Raw genomic sequence first — 18,565 nt, forward strand, 5'->3', positions numbered from 1 at the left:
TTGGGCCCATAATTATGTGAAGCTTCCCAAAGTGACTAGAAAGAATCTGATCTGATAGCAACCCTCCACGTTAAAGTAAAACTGCAGATGACACCAAGCTGGGGGAAGTGTCGATCTGCAGGAGTGTAGGAAGGCCCTGCAGAGGGACCTGGACAGGATGGGTCAGTGGGCAGGGGTCAGTGGGATGAGGTTCAACATGGCTAAGTGCTGGGTCTTGCACTTTAGCCACAACAACCCCATGCAATGCTACAGGCTTCAGGCAGAGTGGCTTGAAAGCAAAGCAGAGGAAAAGGACCTGGGGGTGCTGATCAATGCTCGCTTGAACACGAGCCAGCAGTGTGCCCTGGTGGCCAAGAAGGCCAACGGCATCCTGGCTCTTCTCGCAGACAGCTACTGATAGGTACTACAGACAGCTACTGACCAGCTACTGATACGGCCTCAAGTTGCACCAGGGGAGGTTTAGGTTAGAAATTATGAGACATTTCTTCTCAAAAAGAGCAGTCAGGTATTGGAATGGGTTGCCCAGGGAGGTGGTGGAGTCACCGTCCCTGGGGGTGTTTGAGGAGAGGCTGGACGTGGTGCTTAGGGACATGGTTTCGTGGGTGACATTGCTGGTACGGGGTTGTTGGACCAGGTGATCCTGGAGGTCTTTTCCAACCTTAATGGTTCTGTGATTCTATGAATATGGCCATTTTTTATTTGCAGTTCATCTGTTTTTTGTTTAATTTCCTTCAGAACCTTCCCACCTTGATCAATTACTATTCCATCCCTTCAGGATGTGATAACAAAGGTCTAACTCAGATTTCTTGTCTGCATCCTTTGTACTGATGCCTAACTGCAGAAAGACTCTTTAGCTCCTAAGCAGCACCACCACTGTCTTCTCTGTAGTTGTAGAAACTTTTTGTCAAGCCCATTAATTATATGCTTCAGTATCCATCAGAGACTTCACAGTTTCCTTGATCCCCTGGCTAATGACTGTCATTAGGTTTTTTATGTAAATATGTTGGGTTTAGACCTCAAAATGTGATGGTAGCTCCAGAATTACCTAGTCAAATGAGAGCACTTTAGAACAGGATACCACTTTGGCAAGTAACAGGACTGTGTCCTGCTTCAGGAGTAGGGCCAGAATTTTACGGGTCTAATGTTTTTTTTTGGTGCTTGTGCTTTTTGATGTCTGAGTTCAGTGATTGTTTTTTTTTTTTTTTTTTCAGCCTGGTTTGTTAGCTTGTTCTCACACTGTATGCCAGGAGATCACAGGTCTTCCTGACTGCGACCTGTTACTCTTGAGTTTTGGCCCCTCACTACAAGAAGGACATGGAGGTGCTCGAGTGAGTCCAGAGAAGGGCGACGAAGCTGGTGAGAGGTCTGGAGAACAAGTCCTACGAGGAGCGGCTGAGGGAGCTGGGCTTGTTCAGCCTGGAGAAGAGGAGGCTCAGGGGCAACCTTATTGCTGTTGGTAAGTACATTAAAGGGAGAGGTGGGGGTTGGTCTGTTCTCCCACGTGCCTGGTGACAGGACGAGGGGGAATGGGCTGAAGTTGCACCAGGGGAAGTTTAGGTTAGATGTTAGGAAGAACTTTACAGAGAGGGTTGTGAGGCATTGGAACAGGCTGCCCAGGGAAGTGGTGGAGTCACCATCCCTGGAGGTCTTTAAAAGCCGTTTAGATGTGGAGCTGAGGGATATGGTTCAGTGGGGACTGCTAGCGTTAGGTCAGAGGCTGGACTGGGTGACTGTCAGTTCTGTCACTGCGATCATGGCGGCCGCGCGCGCACGCGCCCCGCCGCCACCGCGTGGCGCGAGCACCCCCCGCGCGGGAAGAAGGGAGGGAGGGGAGGGAGGGGAGTGACTGCGCGCCAATGAGGCCCGTCCGGCGGGGCGCGCATGCGCAGTCCCCCCTCTCCCCCTCCCCACACACACGCCGCCGCCGCGGGGCCGCGCTTCCGTCGCGGCGGCTGTGACGCGTGCGGGGGGCGCCGGGGCCGTCCGGCGGGCGGGCGGGCGGTGGGCGAGCGATGGCGGAGTACCTGGCCTCCATCTTCGGCACCGAGAAGGACAAGTGAGTGCCGCCCGGCGGGATGGGGCGGAAGGAAGGGAAGGGAAGGGAGGGAGGGAAAAGAAGCGGGCGGCGGCTCCCCGAGCGGCGCCGTCCCTCAGGGCCCGGCCGCCGTTACCTCAGCGCCGGGCCCGGCCCCGCCGCCTCCCCGTGAGGCGCCGCCGTTCCCCTCCCCCCCCCCTCCCTTATCCCCCTATGTGTGTGTGTGTGGGGGGGGGGGCGGCCGCGCGCGCTCCCCCCCCTCCCCCTCCCCCCCCCCCATCTCGGAACGCGCGTGCGCGCCACGCTGAGGGAGGGGGCGCGCCCCCGCGGCGGCCGCGCGCGCGCCCGGCGGCCCCGCCCATGCGCCCCCCCCCCCCCTCCTTTTTTCCCCTTCCCGTTTCCTCCGCGCCTCGTGGCCCCAACCCCAGCCCCAGCCCCGGCCCCGGCCCCTTTTGTTTCCCCTCCCCGCCCGCCGCAAGGACGCCGGCACCGCCGCTCGCCCGCCCCCGCCTGGGCGCCTCGGGTGGCTTCCGCCTGCCCGCTGCCTCCTCGCTCGCTCTCCTTCCCCCTGAAGCTTTGTGGTGCCGCGCGGCAGGCCCCAGTCTTGCAGCCCGGCCCCCTGGCTGGCGAAAGGCGCTGTTTCGGCAGCCCTGCGTGGCCTCAGAGTCCTGCGCCGCTCGCTCGCCTTGTGTCCAAAAAGCCAGCGGGACTCTCCGCAAAGTGCCGGACTTCGGAGCCTTGCTGGAAACCAGACAGTCGCTTGTCTTAAGGCTTTCAAGATCACCAACTCCAAATATCAAAGCTTTATAGTTGTTTTTTTTTGTTGTTTGTTTATTTCAGCATAATCAGAAAAAACAGTAAGTATAACATAACACTAAGAACATATTCTCAAAAACATCTTGGATACTAAGCACGTTACCATTCACAGTAGAGCCTTTTGCCGGAGGTCAGACATGCTTTGCACCTTCATATTCTCCCCCCCCCCCCCCCCCACCATGAACTGAGGAAAGAACTGCTGGTATTAGCCATGAACACAGAAATAGCCGTCTTTCTTCCAGGACAACTCACATATTTCGCTTCACACACACGTCTAGCCTGTAATAGTTTTCTTGCCCTCCAGAATTTTGCGTTCAGTTTTCCCAGTCCAGGTAACTACGCTCCTTACAGCTCTTCCTTTCATCATTCCACACGAATTATACTAATATATGTGAGAGTTTTACTGGCATTCCTAAACCAGCCTGGTTTTGAAGCTGTTACTAGCTGATAGTTGATTGAAGAGAAGATGCAATTGCCTTGATGCAAAAATAAATGAATAAAGTTTTATTTTTAAATAATTAGTTGGTGGAAATGGCTTAGTTAAAGAATATACATGAGCAAAATAACTTCATTTATCTTACATGTTTTTTCCTCTTACCTGAATTACTTCCAGTGTTACGTTAGCAGTGCTCCTTTAGAGTACCATTAATGTGCGACTTCAAAGTGGTGGGTTTTTAAATCATTCAGAGGTGCAACTATCATTTTTAAAGTACGTTTTTTTTGTCTAGACATGGGGGGTTGCATGAACTAGGATGCAACTCTGTAGCTCGCAGTGTAACTTTTCACCAGTTTTCACCTTATTTCTCATCCTGTCACACCATGAAATTGGCGTAAAGACAAGAAGGGAGGATTGGAAGAGTAGAACAGCTGGGATCGCTTTTGTCAGTTGTGGTGTCATTAACGTACTTGGGGTTTGAGCATTAGGTGAAATTTATTAGGTAATTCACTGTGAATTAGGGATATAGAGGAATGATTATGAACAGATCTGCTATAACGCTCTCCTGTTTTTTTTCTACATTATATTTTCAAGATAAAGGCATTTGGGGCATGTGTTTTATAGGAAGTGCATGTTAACGTCTTTCTATTCCAGTATGTAACTACTTTGGCTTTTTTACTTGCAGAGTCAACTGTTCATTTTATTTCAAAATTGGAGCTTGTCGTCATGGAGACAGATGTTCTCGGTTGCACAACAAACCAACATTTAGCCAGGTTTGTTTTCCTTTTGTTTTTCTTTTCCTTTTTTTTTTTTTTTTTTTTTCTTTGTGGAAGTATATTCTTACTTTAAAACATAGATTCTCAGATACAAGTGAATAATTACAGAGCTCCAGATTTAACTAGTTCACTTTTGGCCCCAGTTTATATGGGGTTTTGCTTTTTTGGGGGTATTCCATTTACTTCTCCCAGCATTTCTAATTATCTCCTGTCACCCTTAATGGCTGCAGGAAGCGATGCTGTTGTAAGCTTGCCTGTAGTAGAGACCAACCAGTGCTAACTTTCAGGTGAGTGTGCCTTCTCAGTGATGTTTAGGCACTTAAACCGTCCCAGATTTTTTTTCATTATCACAAACAGTGGCAGCACGTTCCGCCCATCTCAAAGGTGTGAACTTAAGTCTTTTATGCGTATAAGAGAAAAAAAATGATTATAAAAGTGACTTTTCTGTCATTACCTTTGCTCTCTGACCAGGCTCTTAAGTTTCAAGAGTAACTTACGCGCTTCCTTTGAAAGTGAAAGTATTGTTTCTTGAAAGCAACTTGCCTGGTTGCTGAGGGTATACACATCGGTTAACGTGACAGATTATTTACTTTTTTGGCTATCTAAATATTACTAGAGATGAGACCTGTGACTGCACGTGTACTTAAAAAATGGTGCAGTGCATGATAGGGCTGCTATTACTATTATGAGCTCTACAGTTTTCAGAAAACTTACCTGGAGAGCTGTACACTTTGCCGTTTTCTATCACTGCTGATTGTCAGGGCATGCAGGTAAACAGATTTCTTTGGGAGTGCTTTGTAGTAGTAGTAGCACTTGCAGAAGTTGTTGAATTATAAGTAGTTTTATCTGTAAGGGTAAAGTTAGTGGGGTCCTCTGGGCTGGTGTTGGTTTGGGGAGCACGAGGGAGGCAAGTAATGTCTACAAGACTGGAGCTCATCGGGTTAAACCTCATAAATGTATAAGTGGGCTGGGAGGGCTCTGGGTGGGCTGTCTAGGCTGCTGCTGGTATTTCATCCACAAAAACAGTTTTTCCACTTACGGGAACTCACTATTTTTTAATATACGTAATGCTTATCAGAACGTTGACCATTTTCCAAACCGCTCCATGCTACCGACATACATGGGCAGCATGCTGAAATGTGCTAGGATAGAGGCTTGAGTTTCAATCATTAGCTGCTAGAAAATACTTTGCACTAGACAGCTTCCACAGTGGTTGTTTTAACATTAAAAAGAAAAGCTACATCTTTGCACCCAGCTTTTTGTAAGAAACAACGGTTCCCACTGTCCCTGCTGTCTTTAGTTTTGCTGTGGAAACTGCAGACAGAAATGCCACCTGAAGTGGGTCGGCAGGACGTGCTGCGCTCGGCTGCCTTGCTGTATGGTCACATCTGTAACGTACCTGGCAGTTGTCTAGGGTCCATTACAGAAATCTTTATTTGTATGCCGACTGGTAATCAGCTGTGATAGAAAACAGAAGCACGAGTGTGTTATTAATGGGAAGTTACTGCCACCGAATTTTTATCTTCCCTTGCTATTGCTGGTGCAGCCCTTGTTGGAGGGCTGTGTTAGGAAAGGTCATGCAATCCAGAGTGATCAAATTACCACCAATCAGCAGAAACACTGTAACATATGCATGCTTCTGGCTCTCTCCAATTGTAGGCTAAAACATAGTTATTTTAAACCTGGGCCGTGGAAGCACAAAGCTTTGGTTGGAATGACCATACCCATGATAAAAAAAAAAAAAAAAGAACAAAAAACCAACAAAACAAAAAACAAGCGTGTGTGATATAAATGTGATATTACAGATTCTGTACGTGTTAAGTGGGCAGCGTATGTAGGTATGACATTGCTGGTCCTTGTGATTTCTTTAAGCTCTGAGTTCTTAATGTGACTACTAATATTAATGTGTAAGCTAAAATTATTTGGGGACTGCGATTCATACTAACGAACGTTGAGCTTGTATTTAAGTAATCAAATTTCAATTTTTGAGCTGCTTACAGTGATATGGACATTTGGATTTTTTTTGTAATATTAGTTTACTAACTTAAACATGGTTTGTTTTTTCAGACAACTTGATTTTAAGAAGAACGGTACAAATGTAAGGTTTCAAGTCTGCCTGGGCTAATTCTTCAAGTAAAAAGCAGAAGGGCTAAAAGGATATTGTCCTTATTTGAAGGATCGGAAACATGTGAACCTATGATGCTATTATATTATTTAAACAGAAATTCCACCAAGAAATTCCTGATACACAAAACAAGACGTAGCTCATGCCTAAAAAACCTTGTTGTCCGGTGTAACATTTTAGACTCTGTGGCATTATGTATTGTATGCTGTGCACATAACGCTCTTTTTTTTTCCCTAGACTTACAGTAATGAATCCGGTCTTGACAATACGATAAAGCTAGGCATATCCGTAATACCACGTAGCTTGATGTTTTAGGTTACTGTGCCTCACAACTCCCATTTTGAGGATAGCTGTTGAGACAAACGCAGCTCTTTCTTGGTGGTTAATTAAAACTGTTTTCATAATATGATGGTCTGGATGCAATTTTGGAAGATATTCTGCAAATTCAAAAGGAAGCCTTAAGAATAAAATATTACTTTTTAGATGTTTGCAAACAAGTTGTCTCTTTGCAATTGTCTATTATATGCACAGCAGCCAGTAGAATTCCCCTTTTTATTTTTTTTCCCCGCAGACCATCTTGATTCAAAACATCTATCGTAACCCCCAAAACAGTGCACAGACGGCTGACGGCTCACACTGTAAGTCCCACAGTTGGAGAAATTTTTTTAAAGAATGGTGTTAAAGAGCCCACTCCTAATTATGAGAAAATAATGTTGGCTTCTGAGCTGCTGACATAAAGCTGTTGCAAACAGGACAAGTGATGGAACTCTTCTTGCGCATAAATCAAGAACTTGTCAAATGTGTGCAATTCAGAATGCAGAACGTGATTTCATAAATTGGACCTGGTGCAATTTCTCTTTTGCACTGCAAAGGAAAATGTTTGCTTTCTAACACTGCATTCTTTTTTAAGGGTTCAACTGCAGGCATTTCTCAAATTCTTGATCTAACCAAAAAAAAATAAAAATAAAAAAATAAAATAGGTATATTGGTGATGCACGGTAAGTTTCCCAAAACTATGGGTTTTCTTTCATCTTAACTTTTTTAGGAAAATGGAGATTTCATGTTATGCTCTGATATTGTATTACTTCTGTTCCTGGGGCTTTGCTACTGTAAAACCATTCAGGAAGACTAAATTCAAGCAAATACTTTTGCCTATGGTTTGAATACTGCGTTTGGATGGTGTCTGTTACATATCTGCCTGAAGTCACGCAAACCCCTCCATTGTAATAGTGGTCAGTAAAATAACTGAAAAAGAATACAATACTGGAGTGTCATGAGATCTCTATTACTTTACAGTGTTAGGTTGATTCAGAAAGGTCACCAGCTAAGTGAAAGTTCTCCTTCTTGGGAGAGAATAACCACCTCTTTTTCAGCACAGACTCGGCTAGAGCGACCCTAAAGGAAACCAGTTTCTTGTTAAAATTATTTTCTATAATATAAAGTTGTTGCGTTTTGTATTTCAGACCATTGCCCTCTTGAACATTTACCGTAACCCTCAAAACTCTTCCCAGTCTGCTGACGGTTTGCGCTGTAAGTTCATACAAGTTCCTTCACTGGTTCCCTGGGCTTGATTGTCAGAGCTCAGTGTCGACTTAAGCTGGTCTACCATATTAGTTTAACAGATCAAACTGACCACATTTCATTAAATATGTCCAAAAAAAAAAAGAGAGACCCAAACTTTTTTGTCCCACTCACCTTCTTCCCTACTCTGAAAGCTGTGAGGGGAATCTGAATACCATCTATTAAATCGAAAAAAATTGAAATTGTATTTCCCCTGTAAAGCAGTCTCGATGCACTGCTTTCGTTTCCCCCTCCTTTCTCCCTGCCAGTTGCTTGCATCCTAGGAATGCTTTTCTGTATGTTTTATGCTATCCGTTCGGTTCCACTGACTCAAAGAGCAGGCCAATGACACGTTGACTTCATCCAGAACAAATTTCCTGCTCTGTAACTGTTAAGAGAACTTGAATTTGAAACTCTTCAGACTGCATGCAGAAATTTGTCCTAGGTTAATGCAGCTTTTATGTAGAGTCTACTTTGGAAGAATACGCTTTGACTGACAAACGCTTCCCTTTTGGCAGCTGTCCTTTTGGATAGGTGCACGGTTAAAATTCCCTCCATGCTTTGAAAATTCAAATTCCAGAACCAAGTTGCATATTTACGTAGGAAAATAGATCTTTTTTTAAAGTACTTTTGAGGAGGGGAAGCCACTTGGGTATGGTCATGAACTAATTTAATGACTCTTCATGAGGTAGGAATGGACAAAAGAGAAAACACCTACTCTAAGACTGGCAGAAGTTAAATGAACAAGATTGTTTATCTACAATTACTTATCATTGTGATTGAATCATCATATTAGAATAAAATTAAATTTTAAAAGCTCTAGTATCAAAAAGGATCGGTGTTACACTTTAACTAATATTTCTTGTCGAAGTGAATATTGATTGTGTGGTAATAAAGCTTTGTTTGGCTATTCCTTTTTTGACTGTTGGGTTATAGACTACTTCAGATTAGTTACCAGCATTTAATTAGACGTGCTTTGTGAAATCAGCCACTGCCTTAAAAGTCAACGCTGTGTCTTCTGCTTCTAAAAGTAATAATGGCCTGATTAAGTACCTTGTGCTTGTTTTATGTGACACAGTCAAGCTAGATGTGTAATGAGCTGTGTAAGTTTGTCTAGATGCCTAAAGAGTTTTATTGGTTTGTAGGCCCTCTTGCTGCAGCTGCTTAGTAGTCAACACTGGTTCGGTAAACCAAAAAGATCCAGTTGGGTATTTCCACTGTCCCTAAATTCTCGATGAGCTGGTAACTAATTTGTATGGTTACAGCAGTTTGGTCTGTGGAGCTGTTTCGATTGTACAGCTGCAAGAGTCCTGAGTTGAACAGATTCTCTAGCCTTCTCAATACTGGTATCCGACTTTAGTTTGTCTTGACGAGTGGGCAGTCATTTAACGGAGCCTAACTATACCTCGTGTGGTAGAGCTGCAGCTCTGTTACCAGTAGGTTTGCTGAAACTCCCAGCTCCCTGATTGTTGTTTTTTTTTTTTTTTTTTCCCATTTTTTTTGTCCCTACTTAAGTACTGCATGTATTTTAAACGAATAACTTGGGTAGCTGTTTAATGCATTGTTTGTTGTTGCTTAACTGTCTTCCTTTCTATTGCCGTCATAGAGGATTAACCTTAGTTTTGAACAGCAGTAGTTTTTCTGAGTATATTAAGTAGTTGTTGGGCTGCTCAAGGTTCAGATACCGGTGGCCCTGGGATATGAACGTTTGTAAAGCCTGTGCATATGTATGCTTCCCACTTAGAAGGACCTTCGTGTAGTCGTTAACTAACTGTTGCTGATGATCTCTTAATTTGACAATGGAATCAATCTCCTTACAAGCTTCTAGCACTTGTCCATTTGGTAAAAATTAATCATTCCCTGTGTGGCTCTCAGAGCCCTACCTGATATCTTAAAAATAAATCAGTGAATAAATCCTTAGATATTAGTAAGCTGTTACAAGTGGTGTTGGCACCACCTTGAGAATACAGTTAAGTATTAACTGTCTAGAAGTACTGGTTTAATGTTTGGTATTTCCTTAATTTGCTGTATAACCATGACGAAGCGGTGGGGAAGAAGAAAGCTCTGAAAAGCAAACATGTTTCAAATCCAGAAACATTGTTAGCCTGCACTACATGACAAGCCCCTCCTGTAGCCTTCTTCAGGAGGCAGCTGGGTGGAAGAAAAATAATTGCAGTTCCAGAGTGTGGCTGGTTACTATTAGTGACTTTGAAGAAAAAATGTCATGTTCTTCCAAGTGGTACTGTTAGCCAAAAATGCTTGAGCTCAAAGCATCTGTTTTTTCATAGCAGCCCAAACTGAATAAACTTTGCTTTGTTGGCTCGGTTTCTTTCACATTCTGTGAACTAAAACAGCAGTGTTTGTAATTTAAAGGCTGGAATATTTTTCTAGCATCAGATGTGGGGTTCATTTTAAAACTCCTCTGCTTGATCTTTATAAACCACTTAGCTGCTGAAGAGCTAATACAATAGGCTTTAATGTATACAGCTTAATTTACCATAAAATGCTGTAGACCGACAGAAATAAATGAAACTCATTTTTTGTTTCTTAATCCTCTGAAAAATCAGCCAAACTTATATTGTTTCTTGTAGCAGCAGGCAAGCAACACTCATTTGTGAAGTCCAGCTTGGAGCATGAAAATAACCTGACTATATAGCTGGCTTACCTTGCACTAAATTACTTTTTTTGCAGGAATATAGAAAAACTCAGTGATACTCAAACAAAAATACTGCTTTCTGTCACAAAGCATTGTGGTACCCTTCTTTGAGACCACTGAGGAAACTCATTTTAGTAACTCTTCTGAGCAAATTTTTAAAAAATAAATAAATAAAATAAAAAAATTCTGAGTTGTTTCACATCGTGAACTCCCAAATTCTGGTGTACATGTGCTGGAGATGGAGAGGTGGACTTGTTAAAATGAAATTCTGCATATAGGAAGAGAAACACTAAATTGTGATCATCCTTAGAAATACGCAGATATGACAAAACACTTGCCTTCTGTTTAGGTAAAACTGTTGGTAGATAGTGGGATTGTACATCAAATTGAAATGATATTTCAAAGCAGTTCCTTTCCCCTTCCTCCCTTGAAATTTGTGGCATACAAGTTTGGTTCCGATTTAAAACTTGTTTGGATTTGATCATGTCAATATAGCGTTTTGACATAATACTTTGGGGGACTTACAACTGTTCACACATATTTTTTAATATTCCTATTAGTTAGCAAAATGCTATATGGTGTCCTTTATGCTCCAGACGGCATCTCTAGATTATGTTTTGTAGTATAATCAGAATCTCTTCTTCCTTTATTACGGGCTCTAATCGATATGACTCTTGATTTTTACAGGTGCAGTGAGTGATGTTGAGATGCAGGAACATTATGATGAATTCTTTGAGGTATGTGGAAAAAGCAGTGCTCAAAATGTATCAAAGTATTCTCGAATTTCTAGAAGCAAATAAGTTAGATTCAGCGTATACCACAAGTAAATAGATTCAGAGAAAAGAACTGGTTTCCTTAGGTGTTTATAAAAACTTGAAACTTTCAATACTAAGTGTTTGCTGGTATAACCTTCAGTTGGTTTGCCTTTAGCTTTGCTGTGAGTAGTAGACTTTGTTTAAAAATCAGCAGCCTAAGCCATGTAGCATTTGGTTTCTGTAATCTCCTTCTCTTCTGCAAATTCAAAAAATGTGTAATTCTTTGTATAGAAATAAATCTAAGGAATACTATAGCCGAGAGACTTATATTTAGTATTTACAGTGCATGTTCTGTGTTCCCTAAATACCATATGCTTAATGTTTTCCATAGCTACTTATTGTATCCTGTTAGCGCTGTGCTTAGAGATGGACACAGAACAGGCCAAGCAAGTACCAATATTAAAATCAGAAATGTGAAGACTTTTTTTAAGAACAACTTTCTTTTGTACTTATTATCAGTTAAATGTATTACTTCTGTATTTTAATTAATGTGCCCCAAAATTTAAATTTAAATTTTATTTTTTTAATTGTTTGGTTTGTGTTTAGGAGGTCTTCACAGAAATGGAAGAAAAATACGGCGAGGTTGAAGAGATGAACGTCTGTGATAACCTTGGAGACCATCTAGTTGGAAACGTATACGTAAAGGTAGGATAAAAATAAATGTTTATTGTGTACTGAATAATAATTAACTGGTGCTGTACTCACGTAATTTTTGTGAAGGTCCTCAGGTCCTAAACTTCTCTCCAACTTCCCAATATAAATTGGAAAGTGAAAATAGTAGAATCAACACAGTCTCCACTGATGGACTGCTTAGTTTGCCAAGATTAATTGTGGGTCTTTCTTCCCATCATCCTCCTGTTAAAGCATCTCACTATGAGCAGAGGTTTATTTTCAACAGGTGTGTTCATTTTCAACAGGTACACTTCTTTTCTGACTTCCCAATTACACCAAACCTCTTGTAACCAGTTGACATTTGGCAGTAGCTGGCTGGTTGAAGGTGTAAACTGACCTTAAATACGGGTAGAATGAGCGAGATTGTTTGAGTATTTTTACTGTACGTTCCCATAACAAGGAAGTATTTTGAGGCCTAAAATTCTTGTCTGTGTAGGCCATCATAATTTAAATGAGTGAGAATTTCAGTTCTCATGCTGATTTCTCTTAATTTCTCTTAAATGACTGAAAAATGACTACTACCTTTGGATCGTTGGCAATATAGGAAGGTACTCCAAAGGATTCGCCTTTGCTTGAAGTTGTACTAAGAAGACAGCGTTCTCACGTTCTGTAATGCAAGCTACAAAACTAAAAAGGCCAAATAGAACATAACAAAGAAGATAATATTGGTGTTGTAATTAGCTTTCCATTGATGAGGATTTGGAGCTAACTTTTTTACCTTTGATTTGACTGTCCCAGGAACTCGTAAGTAGCTTCTAGTTTGATTGCTAGCCTTAGGCCACAGGTACGGTGAAGCTGATTTGACAGGAGTCTTTGATCTACTTCTGCTGCTTCTCTGTAACATGAGCAAATGTGTTAATTTTGCCCTTAGTTTCGCCGTGAAGAAGATGCAGAAAAGGCTGTGATTGACCTGAACAATCGCTGGTTTAATGGACAGCCCATTCATGCTGAGCTTTCACCTGTGACCGACTTCAGAGAGGCCTGTTGCCGTCAATATGAAATGGGGTAAAAAGTGACTTCCTGTTGGCTTACCTGTACAATGCCTGCACAGATAAGATGGCTGCGTGGGGTGTGGGTTTTATGTGTAGCTTAGAGTAGGAAGGGGAAAAAAAAGAGGCTTCAGGTAACATTATGATCAATGTCCTGTTACCAGGAGGACCTGCAGGCAGCATTTTGACATTTGCCATCTTCTGCATTTTGATCTAGGAGCTAGTCAGTTTCAGTAAATGATGGTGATTTACTGCTCTTAGTATGAGAGGTGATTAACTTGTAAATCCCTGAAGGTCTACTAGGTAGGGCTTAGGGCAAACTGATCTGGTGTAGAGCTGAGAATTTTAACTGTCTCTTGTATTCTGTTTCAGGGAGTGTACACGAGGAGGTTTCTGCAACTTCATGCATTTGAAGCCCATTTCTCGAGAGTTGAGACGCGAGTTGTATGGGCGTCGTCGTAAAAAGTGAGTTTGCTTTTAAACACAATTAAAATAGATAAACTGTAGATCAGTTGCTGAACATTTTGGAGACAAACCTTTAAACTTAAATCCTCTCTTGCTTTTTCTGGCTTATACCAGTGAAGGGCTTCAAGTGACCAACTTAGAACAAAGGAATGAGTCTGTAAAACAACTGAAGTTATGGTTCTGTCGGGCATATCTGTGGATGAATTCAGGACCTGGTGTGTTTTTACTATTTCTCCTAGTCTGATTTAAGAGTTAATGCCTGGCTTTTCTAGCCAGTATTTGTTTGTGACTAACAGGAGGTTAATATTAATACTACCTTACATATTTATTAAGGCACCATGTAGAAAAGCTTATACCACTGCTGTTACTGTGACATCTTTTTTACGGATGGCTCACTTTGAGCTGGATTGAAACTCCTTATTTTTAGGGATTTGTTGTTTAGGTTAAGCAAATAAAATTGTTGGGTTTGCTTTTAGGCAGAGCACAACTTTGCCTTTCAATCTTGGGCTGGGATTATGAAAATGTTTTTTCCTATGAATGTCTCTAATTGGCAGCATCTTAGAATCTGTGAGGACAAATTTAACTTTGGAAATTCAGATTAAATTGCTTAGGTACATGTATTCATGCCTAAATATTTTCCTGAAATATCACAATATAACACTGATTTAAGTATAAATGTAAGCTCTTAGGATGCTTGAATGATTTGTGTTGGGGGGGAAGAAAGACAAAATATGGTCATCTTAACATGGTCACTCTTAAGAGTCTGAATCTAGGTTTCTTTGCCATTACGGTATCAATCTTTTATTGCAAGAAAGATCAGACTTGCGTGTTTGGCTTTGGAATATGATTGTTTTACCCGTAGGCCAATTTCAATCTGTGGTAAAACAAATAAAATACTTGAGTCCTCCATGCAGTTTGGTCTTTATTGGCCCTGTTTAAATTCTTTATGAAGCTGAACATGTCACATGCTATCAGTAAAAGTTTGATATTTAAAAAAAAAAAGTTATTGCATCAGTTGGGCTTTGCAGGTAGATTGTATTGACTAAAATGGCCTGAAAGCAATTTTCAAACAAAATGGAATGACCTGCATCAAAGTTTCAAGTAGAAACTAATGGAACTCCTGAAAAATACGTTAATTTAACAATTCTAAAGCTCAGTGGTATTCAAGAGTTTTGTGTGTGTCTCCATGTCACAGTAAAGTTTGTCCCCATTTATACTCCCATCCCAAAACAGCTTGCTTTGGAACAGTATTCTGTAAACCTAGACTTGGAGCATTTGTTTCCATGTTCTTTTTAGCTCTGCAGCTATTTATTTCTACAGCTATTGAAAATTGTAGTGTTTACTTGTTTTTTCTGTTACAGAAAACTTATAAATCCATCAGTGTAGCTGTACTAGCAGTACATTCTGTCTGTGGTTTTAGCTTTCTTCCTGAATTTAAGTCATCAACCCTAGAGGCAGAGAAGGTTATCTGCAAACATTGATGGCTTCTGGAAGTGGAGGGGGAAAACAAACAAAAGAGAACTTAATATTGAGCTGCTAGTTAATGCAGTTGATTTAATAAAACTGGACTTGTAAACAGCTGTAGGCTTACCCTGTGTGTAGTTAAGAGCTATTCATAACTGCGAAAGCAGGTGTCCCCTTTTCTTGCTGCTTCAATTAGCAGCTGCACAAAAGTGCATTTGGTTCCTCTGCGTGCCTTTCCTGAAGTTTTGTACATAAATTACAATGGGTGACTGGCAGTGAACAGTTGAGTCTTTTCACAATATGTGTTGCCTCCTCGGTGTTACATTTGTTCAGTGCAGAGAGACAGGGTTTCACAGTCTGAGTGCCAACTTACCAGTACTTGTAATCCCCTATTGTCTTTCTTCTCTGCCGTTACTTTCATCCTCAAATGTTCCGCTGCATAGTACTGCAAGTGGGTGACTGAACGCGGTGAAACAATAAAATGTTCAAACTTTCTTTGAAGGCATAGATCCAGGTCGAGGTCCCGTGAACGTCGGTCTAGATCCAGAGATCGTGGTCGTGGAGGTGGTGGTGGTGGAGGAGGAGGACGCGAACGCGATAGGAGGCGGTCAAGAGATCGTGAAAGATCCGGTCGATTCTGAGCCATGCCATTTTTACTGTATGTCTGCTAGAAAGTGTTGTAGTTTGACCAAACAAGTTCATAATGAGATTTTTTTTAAAGATGGGCTTCTGAATAAAAATTTGTAGTGATACAGTATTCTTTGTGTAACTTGTTTCTTGTGGGGGGAGTCTTTTTAACTGTCATTCCTCTATCTTGACAAATACCTGGATTAATACTATGCCTGAGGGAAAGGTGGTAAATGTATTGGAGGAGCGCCAGTTTTTTGGTTTTTTATTTTTATTTTTTATTTGGGTATGATTTGAACTGTTGATGAAAATGTGTGTGTATATAATATAAAATATTATATACATAGTAAAAATAATATACTGCTTAAGAAACAGTTACATAAGTTTCCCTTTTCTGCTATGCTGTCTGCTTATTTAGGTTAGTTTAGGCACATTTAAAAGGAAGGCTGTGCGAAGTGCATTTATTTACCAAGTAGATATGCTTAGTTACAAAAATGTATGTTTGTTTGTTACCAGAAGTCTGTGCTCTGTCTATCAATGTGACTGTGGCATTTACAATAAATCCAGTTTCTTGGTGTAAAATCTAAAGCCTATTTTCTAAGCGCTCCGGAGTAGTTGAGTTGCTACTCCTGGCAGTGACAGAGTTGATAGTTCAGGGTTTTTTTTATGATTCTTGACTAAATTACTTGTCTTGGCTAGAAAGTTACCTAGTGCAGCGTGTGTTGGGGGGAAAAAACAACAACAATGTTTTTATCGCAGTGATTCCTAACAGGCCAAGTGCGTTTCTTAAAAACTCATGTTCCATGCAATAGGATACATAGGAGCTATTGAAGGAAATAAAAGGTCCTAAATATGAGGACCAAATTGCTTAACAGACTGAATTTTTTTCACTCTCTGTTCTCCTAGCTGTTCTTTAACGAAAAGCATTTCACTAGTGTGTGAGATGATAGCAAACTATCATGCTAGTGGAAAATATTTTTTTCTAGCTTTATTTTTCATGAGGTCTGAGGTGTGATAAAAGATAATGGACAGATGGCAGTTTCCTCAGAGAAAAAAAAAAAGACTTCTTCCATTGAATTGCACAATAGCTATATTTCATAGGCTGTGTATCCCTTAAGGAGTTAAAGCTGTAATTGAAATGTTGCAGAAACATCTCTAGAGACTGTTTGTACAATGGCTGACTTTAAATCCATTCATGTCTGCTTTTATTCAGTTTGTGACATTGCATGGAATTTTGGTCATATTTCTGCAAGATACACTTCACATACACAAAACTACCTAATACAATATAGTTTTCCAACATGAGAGAATTTACTAGTGCTTCTTTAACTCTCAATCTAATAACTTGCTAAGTGATAGGTCTTCTTGGTTAATTAAAAAAAAAAAAAAAAGAAAAAGAAAGGATATGGAAGTGTCCAAAGCAGCGTCTCTGTCACCAAAATAAGTACAAAACCATTTTGCTCACAGAAACTAGGAGCTGGCAAACCAAATGATAATGTAAAGTGGGCTTGTCTAAAAAATATATATATTTTACCTCTTGGAACTACATTCTTGCACCAACTCCATTTGAATTTATTTTCTTTGTACTGGATGGTTTAACCAAACAGATTGTGGAATTTATTCTGCCAGTAACTTTTTAAAAGAAAATCATCTCTACATGAAGGTTGCTTCACTGTTTACATTTTGTTGCAAATACATAAATCAGGACCCGATGATCTTTCGAGGTTGCTTCCAACCCCTTGAATTCTGTGATTTCTTTTTCACTGAAAGCAATTGAACAGTGCCTAAAATAGATGGCTGAACTGAAACCTGTGTTATTTTTGCTAGGTGTTAGGAATTGAACGTTTCTAACTCAGTTCTTGTTTGCAGGATATTAATCCAATTCCATTTCTTCTTCAGTGAGATTTAGGATTATTAGTGAGCTAATTCAAATCTCAAGCTCAAAAAGGTGAGAAGAGCCAATGTTTTTTAACACAGGATCTAATATAACGTCATTCCTATTTACAGATGCTCAAGATCTTTTTTTATATGGATTGTCAGCAAAAGCTAATGTGCTCTTTAAACAAGTTAATTTAAACATGTCCTTATAATGGCTTTCATCTGTTTATGTAAACACTGCTAAACAGCAGGTGCTTTTTTGCGTGAACAAATAGCAGAAAATCAGTTTCTAACCCCCCCCCTATAACTTTTTATTAAGAAAGCAATCTTGAATTCCACCAAATGCTTCGTTTTATGGTCTGATTGCTACCCAAAAATTCACCACGTAACTGGAATATGTCATAAAGGGCACAGAAAGCAAGAAAACAATGGATTTTACTGAATACTCAAAGGGGGGAAAAATGCAACTTGTACGTTGATTGTTACTTGATAGTCTGGCTAGTGACAGCATCCAGCACATAAACCAAGCTCGTGGCAAAGCTGCAGTTAGTACACAGCCTTACAGGTGAACCTACCAGTAAAATTCATCAAATTTCAAATTTTAAACTGCACAAATTTGGTTAAAGAAGTTGAAAACAACCCAGTCCAAACTGGATTGGTTTGCCAAGACAAAGGTAGGAAATCATCCTACTGACTTATTCTGTTGTTGACCCTGTTGTCTTAGAGTAAGATTTCCCCTCTGCCCGAAAGGTATACCTATGTCATACGGATATTTCATTGTTGGCTCTTCAGTTAAACAGTGGATCTTAATTTATGGAATTCCTTTACCTCAAATAAGTGACAGCATACAGTATTTTCTGAAGTCTGAGTCAATTAGGTTGAAACTGTTAATCCCAAATGGCTTCCTCTTATTTGTATTTGGCTCTTATTCTGTGAAAATGCTGCTTGTCCATGAATATGATGTATGTTGAGACTGTAAAACCAAATGGAGAAAATTTGTTCAAAATAAAGCCTTTTTTATAAGAATCTGACAAAAATTATCCCTTTCCTTTAGATGGGATGCTGCTCTTTAGATGACTGATGAGGACATAGACTACAAGTTTCAAATCCTTAGCTGCTCGCTTGAGCTACTTTTTCAAGTGATTCTTTGACTTGTTGGTTAGGGCTGGTGGAGCGTGTCTTTAATTCATAACAAAAATAACCATATATACTTGATAAGGTTGAAGTATCGAAAGAGTACACCTTGGAGTT

General features: G+C 40.7%; 1 protein-coding gene across 5 annotated transcripts; it reads left to right on the forward strand.

The window, feature by feature from the left end:
• Window positions 1–1,925: 1,925 nt before the first annotated feature.
• Window positions 1,926–18,334, forward strand: U2AF1 (U2 small nuclear RNA auxiliary factor 1). 5 transcript variants are annotated; one of them, XM_084300556.1, is made up of 8 exons: window positions 1,926–2,056; window positions 3,973–4,060; window positions 6,760–6,826; window positions 11,092–11,141; window positions 11,766–11,864; window positions 12,763–12,896; window positions 13,253–13,345; window positions 15,312–18,334. In XM_084300556.1, the coding sequence occupies exons 1-8, from the start codon at window positions 2,013–2,015 to the stop codon at window positions 15,448–15,450; spliced, it is 714 nt and encodes a 237-aa protein (XP_084156682.1). In that variant the 5' UTR covers window positions 1,926–2,012; the 3' UTR covers window positions 15,451–18,334. The 5 variants fall into 5 exon arrangements, with proteins under 5 accessions (XP_084156682.1, XP_084156681.1, XP_084156683.1 ...); XM_084300555.1 differs by lacking the exon at window positions 6,760–6,826 and adding an exon at window positions 7,652–7,718; XM_084300557.1 differs by lacking the exons at window positions 6,760–6,826; window positions 15,312–18,334 and adding exons at window positions 7,652–7,718; window positions 13,460–15,305.
• The last annotated feature ends 231 nt before the right edge of the window (window positions 18,335–18,565 follow it).

Source organism: Netta rufina (genome assembly GCF_964035555.1).
Source record: "Netta rufina genome assembly, chromosome: 1".
Classification (NCBI taxonomy): Eukaryota; Metazoa; Chordata; class Aves; order Anseriformes; family Anatidae; genus Netta; species Netta rufina.

What these genes read in the sequence shown, in the direction of transcription:
- U2AF1 (XM_084300556.1), top strand. Translation starts at nt 2,013, where the DNA reads ATGGCGGAGTACCTGGCCTCCATCTTCGGCACCGAGAAGGACAA. An exon ending in ATTATGATGAATTCTTTGAG is followed by an intron (nt 11,142 to 11,765) that starts GTATGTGGAAAA and finishes GTTTGTGTTTAG; the next exon opens with GAGGTCTTCACAGAAATGGA. An exon ending in TTGGAAACGTATACGTAAAG is followed by an intron (nt 11,865 to 12,762) that starts GTAGGATAAAAA and finishes TTTTGCCCTTAG; the next exon opens with TTTCGCCGTGAAGAAGATGC.